The sequence below is a fragment of the Manis javanica genome, chromosome 8 (genome assembly GCF_040802235.1).
Source record: "Manis javanica isolate MJ-LG chromosome 8, MJ_LKY, whole genome shotgun sequence".
Taxonomy (NCBI): domain Eukaryota; kingdom Metazoa; phylum Chordata; class Mammalia; order Pholidota; family Manidae; genus Manis; species Manis javanica.
In genome coordinates, this window is record NC_133163.1 from 91,081,842 (window position 1) to 91,089,166 (window position 7,325).

The 7,325-nt window shown below is 49.2% G+C and overlaps 1 protein-coding gene across 1 annotated transcript; it reads right to left on the reverse strand.

Moving 5' to 3' along the window:
- Nucleotides 1-627: 627 nt before the first annotated feature.
- RHOV (ras homolog family member V) lies at nt 628-5,575 on the reverse strand. The gene is made up of 3 exons (XM_017652804.3): nt 5,267-5,575; nt 5,047-5,105; nt 628-4,849 (listed from the first exon to the last, which is right to left on the reverse strand). The coding sequence occupies exons 1-3, from the start codon at nt 5,472-5,474 to the stop codon at nt 4,406-4,408; spliced, it is 711 nt and encodes a 236-aa protein (XP_017508293.1). The 5' UTR covers nt 5,475-5,575; the 3' UTR covers nt 628-4,405.
- Nucleotides 5,576-7,325: the final 1,750 nt, after the last annotated feature.

The following is a 7,325-nucleotide window of genomic DNA, read 5'->3' on the forward strand; positions in this document are numbered from 1 at the left end:
CGGCACGCACACCCTGCACAAAGATACCCCCCACCCCTGACCCAGAGATCCTCACAGAACTGAGCCTAGGCACACACAGACACAGCACACAGTCCTCAAGAAACTCGGCCCGACCTAGATGTGCACACACAGGCACCAAGACCAGCATACATATCCAGATGCACACATAGGGCTGTGTATAATATACACTCCTAAGGGCAGCCATCACATGGATACACAGACATATATGTGCAGAGTTATCCACATCTTACAGAAAGAGAGACACCCACATTTACAGACAGATACACAGACTTGAACATATATGGAATTATTCCAATTTTTGCACAAAGACAATACCCACTTTAAATATGCAAGAGCAAAAACAGGACACAGAGAAATGTACACAAACACAAATATATAGTATATATATATACCTCATCATCATTAAGTATTTATCAAACACCCACAGTCTGCTAGTCATGCTCCCACAGAAAGAGCCCACCCCCCAATCACACATACATAGAAATCCAAGGTAATCAGAGCCACTCAGGGTTAGACTGGGGCCCTGGCCTCCAAGCCAAAGATGAACTTTATTTCTGTAGGTAGTTACCAACTCATGGTGGGAAAACTAATCAATTGTCAATGTAGTCTCATTTATTTTTCTTTATTAAGGTATTATTGATATACACTCTTATGAAGGTTTCACATGAAAAAAACGTGATTACTACATTCACTCATAGTATCATGTCCCCCCCATACCCCATTGCAGTCACTGCCCATCAATATAGTAAGATGCCACAGAGTCACTATTTGCCTTCTCTGTGCTACACTGTCTTCCCCATGATCCCCCCGACATCATGTGGACCCCTCAATCCCCTTCTCCCTCCCTCCCTTTTGGTAACCACCAGTCCCTTCTTAGAGTCTGTGAGTTTGTTGCTGTTTTGTTCCTTCAATTTTACTTCGTCATTATACTCCACAAATGAGGGAAATCATTTGGTACTTGTCTTTCTCCACCTGGCTTCTTTCATTGAGCATAATGTCCCCCAGCTCCATCCATGTTATTGCACATGGTAGGATTTGTTTCTTTCTTATGGCTAAATAGTATTCCATTGTATATATGTACAAACCTTCTTTATATATTCATCAGTGTAGTCTTATTTATAATAGGGGAAAAAAGTTAAAACAAAACAAACAGCAGGCCCCCAAATGGGGATCTACTTGAAGAAGTTATGGTCAGGGTGAAACAGTAAGTAAACATACACATCTGGTTACAGCCTCCAGTCAGAGTTTATAACATGAAAAAGCACTTAGAATTTTAAATGAAAAACAAAACAAAATTGTATAAAAATCATGATAAAAAATATCTGGTAAATTTTTTATTTTCTAGTTCTTTGGATTTTCTATTTTTTGTATGAGTATTTATTATGGAAAAAACAAACTTTAAAAAATCAACTAAGGGTTGGTTACACAGACATTACAAAAACAATTCATAACAATAAAGACATATGTAAGAATATATAAGAAACATACCATTTTATCCAGTTAATATAATCAATATTCCTTTAAATTTAGATTCAAGAGTGGAGAAAGCAGGAACAAAGAGGCACAGGAAAGAGAGATAAAGAGATAAAAACAGAAAAGTAGAGAGAGACCATATTACAGAGAGAGACAGAAGCAGAGTGAACCAGTGGGTTTGGAAGCAGAGGTAAATCCCCCTTGTCCTGCGCAGGCTTGGGCCCATCGCCGCTGAGGATATTTCCAGCAAACTATTGCTCTTAGGCCTCTCTCTAGGCTTCAGAAACACAAAACGTGGAGCTGAACTTGATCCTCAGAGTCCCCTCCATGGCTCACTGGTAGGCTTTTATCTTATGTGCTTAAGAACCAGCAGCAAACACTGCCTGAGCCCGGCCCTGCGGGAACAGTATGCTGAATGTGCTGAATGGAATTTTCTATTCAGCTGGGGAGATGCAGCCTGAGTGAGTGACCAAATTCAGATTGCTCTCAAGGGCTCAGAGAGCAGTGTGCACACTAATACAGGTAAGAGATGCTTCCTGGAGAAGGGAAGTATTGGAAATAGAGAAGAAATAGCCTCTGGGGAGTAGGGGGAGGGAGTACTTTCCAAACTAGAGGATTTGGCAAAAGCGAGGAGATGGATGGAGTCAGAAGTCAAGAAATAATTGGGGATCAGAGAGTGGGGATCACTAGGACAAGCTGGCCTGGTTCAGGTCGGTGTTCAATTTCTGAAGGCCCAGAGTGCTGAAATGAGCTGAAAGTTCACTGACCCAGTGAGAGCTAGAAAGAGTCTGCGTTGGGGAGATGCCCGAGGGAAGGCAGCACTGGAGGGACTGGAGTGGGGACGGAGTGGGTACAATTGGGATGTGAGAGCCTCAGGACCTGGCTGCAATGGTGCAGCTCAGTACCTCTACCTGAGGGGGCGAGGGGACTAAGGAAGATGAGGCTGGAGATCTGGGGATGGGCTCTCATGGGGCAAGAGCCAGTCTTAGCTAAAACCCAACTTGAGGTTTCACTTCGTTAGGATTTGTGTCCCTTAGCCATGTTCTTTCCCACACACAAGCAGAGCTTAACTTCCTGTGCAGGGAGCTGGGCTGGGACAGGCTGAGTGCTCACTTGCCTGGCAGGTGTCCCAGGTGTGCATTAGAAATACCTCTCCATAGGAATAACACCCGAGTACTCAACTCTGGAGCTTGCAAAGTGCTCCTACTGCTACTTGGTGATATTTTCAACTTTTTTCTTTGGGCCTCACTTTCCTTATGGGTAAAATAAAGTGGCTCCCCCTAAAGTTGCCCTTCAAAGTTCCTTCCAGATCCAATTTCAAGGAGTGTTCTTTAGATCCCTGCTCCTCTCCAAGCTCTCACCCAATGAACTCTCACTCCCACAGGATTTCTAGGACCAAACATCTATTTAAATTGTTGGCAAACAGCACCCTGACCTTCCCTAGTCATATGTGAGTTTTGAGTGCCAAGACTGAAAGCTGGGTCCACTTAACCCAAGTTCAAGAAGTTTGGCTAGTGGCTGAGGTTGAGGCTGTATGGGGCCCCTTTGTGCTCAGGCTCCGAGCCAGGGGGGCCCCCCAACCTGAAACCTTGGACCCTGTGGTCAGCTGGAAGGAGCAGAGGAGGGGTAAAAGGCTCAGGATTGCCCCAGAGCCCCAGTGCTGAGAGTAGTGCTCTAGAAAGTCGGGGGGGAGGGGCACCATTCACCAGGTGAGGTCATGGGAAAGGAGCTCTGGCGGTGACACCTGGGGAAACCCGTTTCCAGGCTGCTTCCCACGCTAGCTCTCCTGAGAACCAGCTAAGCCCCAAGTGGGGAGCCCCAAACCTGCCTCCCCAGTCCAGTTCCCATCACTGTCCCGTCTAGTCCAGCCACCACCTTTCAACCTAGCCTCAGTCCCTAGCCTGCCTATCCATGCTGTTGGGCATTAAGGAGGGACATGAGAGTGATGGGATGGCCACTCCAGGAAATGACGCAGAGACAGCAGTTTCAGAAACTTAAGGCTTTATTTGCAGACTCTGCACTGCCCTGCCTACTAGGCTGTGGCCTTGGAAAAAGTAGTGACGCCCCCCACCCCTCAGCCCCTTCTTCCTTCAGGTTCTAGTTTGCAGCTCCTGCCCCTCCTCCCGCTGGGCTTTGCCTCTCACTTCCTGCCCCACTCCTGGCCCAGCCAGTTTGGGCAGTGCCTAGGGAGCCCTGAGACCCAGTTCTTCCCAGGCACCAGCCCCGCCCTCCCTGGCCTTGGGGGTTGAGGGCAGCTCAGGTGTCAGCCTGGCTTCTCAGCTGCCCCACTCCTCTGCTTTCCTCGTCCTTGCTCTTCCTCCTTCCAGGCCTAGCTCTCTGATCTGCCTCCTCCTTCTTAGCCTGCCTCTAGTCCCAAAACTCTAAGGCCTCACTTTCTGCTCCCTCTTAATCTCTCACTGTCCTGTCTTACCCAGTCCATCCCAAACTTCTCTCCAAATCAGAGCTGGACACCTTCCAGCCCTCCAAGATGCTCCGTTGTTCCTGGATCTCTTCCTTAGCCCTGTGCCGAGGGGGGGCTGGGACCACCACAAGGGGTCCTAATTCAGCCAGGCTGACCTAAGGGCCTATTATAATAAACTGGGAATTGTATCCCAAACTGCTTGGAGGTGGTTGACACTGTTAAGACTATCCCATAAAATCAAAGTGCTAGAATTTCTCTGTGAGCCTTGAACACAGAAATCCAAGTCAGAACTTTCCCTCTTCTAGGCCCTAGGCTCACCTGGCATGTAAGACTGGGCAGTCAGAGACCCACGTCCTCACAGTGTTCAGAAGGGAACGGTCCCACAGGATGGCCTGTCCCTGCCAGTAGCCCCTTCTAAGGCCCCGCCATACCCCAGGTTCCAGTAGTCTGTGGCTTTATGCCTGCTACTCCCTGCACTGGCATTGCCATTCAAACAAAGCAGAAGAACTTCTTCCAGCGGCAGCGGGAAAGGGTGCGCACACCTTTGGCATTCAGTTTCTTCTCCAGCCGGGCTTTGTGCTCGATGGCACTGAGAATGGCCGAGTCAAACACCTCCTTCAAGTTCTTCTGGGTCAGGGCAGAGCACTCGAGGTAGCAGCAGGCCCGGATCTTCTCTGCCAGACCCTGAGCCTGGGGTTGGGGCACGGGGCCCTCCCGACCTCCCTGGTCCAGCTGAATCAGTACATTGACATCATCCCTCAAGTCGGCCTGGGTGCCCACTAGCAGCACAGGCGCCTGGGGGTTGTGAGTGCGGATCTCTGGCAGCCATTTCTCTGTGATGTTTTGGAAGGAGCTGGGCTGCACCACGCTGAAGCAGGCCAGGAAGACATCAGTATCCGGGTAGCAGAGGGAGCGAAGGCAGTCAAAGTCTTCCTGGAATGGGAAGGCCAGGTCATTAGTAGGAATATTCCCGTTCACAGGGGGCAGGAATCCGATTGTCACCTGAGGCTGGAGGCCTGAGACTCATAACCAAGGGCCCAAGGCTTTCTTTATTCCTGATGGATCCAGGTCCTCCCAGCCTCCAGCCCACCTTCCCCCAAGACCAGTAGAGGCCGCTCCCAGCTTCTCACCTGTCCTGCCGTGTCCCAGAGCTCAATGCGCACTGGGGCTCCATCCACCAAGACTTGTACTGTGTGGGTTAGGGGGAAAGCCAGGGTTAGGAAGACCCGTTAGGGCCCCACCAGCGCCACCTCGGAGCCCACGCCCTCCTCCGCCCTACCGGGGGGCCTCCGCACCCGCCGTACACAACCCCATCTCCATCCACGCGGCCGCCCGGGCCGCTGGACGTACCAGAGAAGGTGTCCAGTGCTGTGGGCCGGTAGCGCGCGGGGTACCCATTGCAGGTATAGCTGACGATGAGGCTGCTCTTGCCCACGGCGCCGTCGCCCACCAGCACGCACTTGATTCCCAGCTCCGGGGACGCGCTGCCCCGTCGCGGGGGAGGAGTCGGGGCCCGGAGCGGAGACGACTCGGCCTCGCTCAACTCTCGCGGGGGCATGGCCCGCTCCGGGGACAGTCCGGGACCGGGCGCCGCTGTGCTCGGTGAAGCAGGTTCTGCGGCTGCCTCTGAGTCAGCGGGCCTGGCGCGCAGGCCGGCCGGCCGCTACACGTGGGTATATATGGAGACCCCGCCCACTTCATCTACATATCCCCAGCAGCCCCTGACCCCGCCCACTCCCCTGGCCACCTCCGGGATCTCCTTCTGCAGCGCATCCCACCACGCCTAAAGAGCTCTTAACATCGGAGTAAGAGTGCCTGCCTAGCCAAAAACACGCTCAGAGAAGCACACAGGTACAAGGACAAAGAATCACCAAAATGAGGCAGATCTAAGTATCTTGGCAGAGAAAGAAATTGAGGATTTATTGTTAGGAAGTTCTGTTGCATGTTCAAATTAAACCTTTGTTCAAATTAAAACAGAAAAACTAGACATAAGTTGTATGAGTATATAAAAGCCTGGAAAATAATTTTGTTAATTAAAAAATGGTTTTTTAAAGTGTACATATCATGAAGAGGCAGAAGGTAACTCAAGAGTGAGCAGCACAGGCAGGAATGTTTGGTACTCCCCTCCGTGGAAGAGCTTCCTTTAAACTGGGGCCTTTAACACCTTCACTCTGCTCTGCTAAAGGAGCTCAGAGTGCTAGAGAAGCTAGCTGGGGAAGACCTTCAAGGACAATTCTCCATTTGAATATAATTCGCCCAGTCTCTAATACTGTCTTCATCAGCATGGTCAAAAGCACATAGTAATTAACTATTTGCTGGTGCGCTCTGGGCCACCCACTGTTCTTGCCTCAGAAGGAGTTTACAGAGGAGACAAGGTATCTCGGGTAGTTCTAGGAAGGTCACCAAGAGAGCCAGGGAAGAGTAGGTAATTTCATCTTTTTGTTGCAGCCACACCAAGTGATGCCAGGCCTGAATTCTTTTACTGACCTCCAAGGAGATCTTTCATCTCAGTCTATACAAAGATCATTGAAAATACTTCTGTTCAAGAGTTGTTGCAGGGAGTGTTGGGAGAGGGAGAGAGCAGTGAGTATTAAAGGAAAGAGATAATCCTATTCTCAAACAGTTGGTAGTATAAAAATCTGTAAATCCACATCTCTACATCTCTTGGAAAGTCTCAGGACGCCAATTTTTTTTTTCTTTCCCTCTCTCTCTGCCTCCCTCCTTCCTTCTTCTTCCCTTCCCTTCTTTCTTGTCAAATTTGAAGAAATAGCTAGTAAGTTGCTGATTTAACCATTAAAATCTTGACTGTGGAGAAACAGTAGGATCTCCAGTACTCGGTTCTACACCCCAATGATTATATACTTCATTCCCTGCATCTGAATGTCTGGGGATGCTAATCACACCTCGATGATAGCCTTAAAGACTTTTCAGACACATCTATGTAAGTTTATTCATCTAGCAAGTGAAAGAGGTCCTGAAGCATTGTCTTGCCGTTATATCCCCCAGAAGGCCCAAAAGCTGTTCTTTTTGCTCTCCTAGAAAGACCTGTCCCAATATTCCTAGTTCTTCAACTCATTAGCCGTGTGACTCCTGAGAAGTCCCTCGATACATCTCAGCACTGTAAAATGACAGGTGAAGTATGTTTATTGATAAAAGCCCTGTGATGCTAGCAATCTAATTCAGGGAATCTAGGAAGGCTGCCCCATCCCAGGTGCCTGGGACAAAGTAACTTTACACACATGCAGGCTCTTCTTCACAGTGCTCTTGTCCTTTTGCCCAAGTTTTAGTAATAGTATTATTGTGGCTGTAAATTTTAGGGTAATCCTGTTTAATCCTTTCTGCAGGTAGGAGGGGCATAAACAATACGCAAATGTGGGGAGGTGTCCAGTGGGCATGGGTAAAAGCCCTA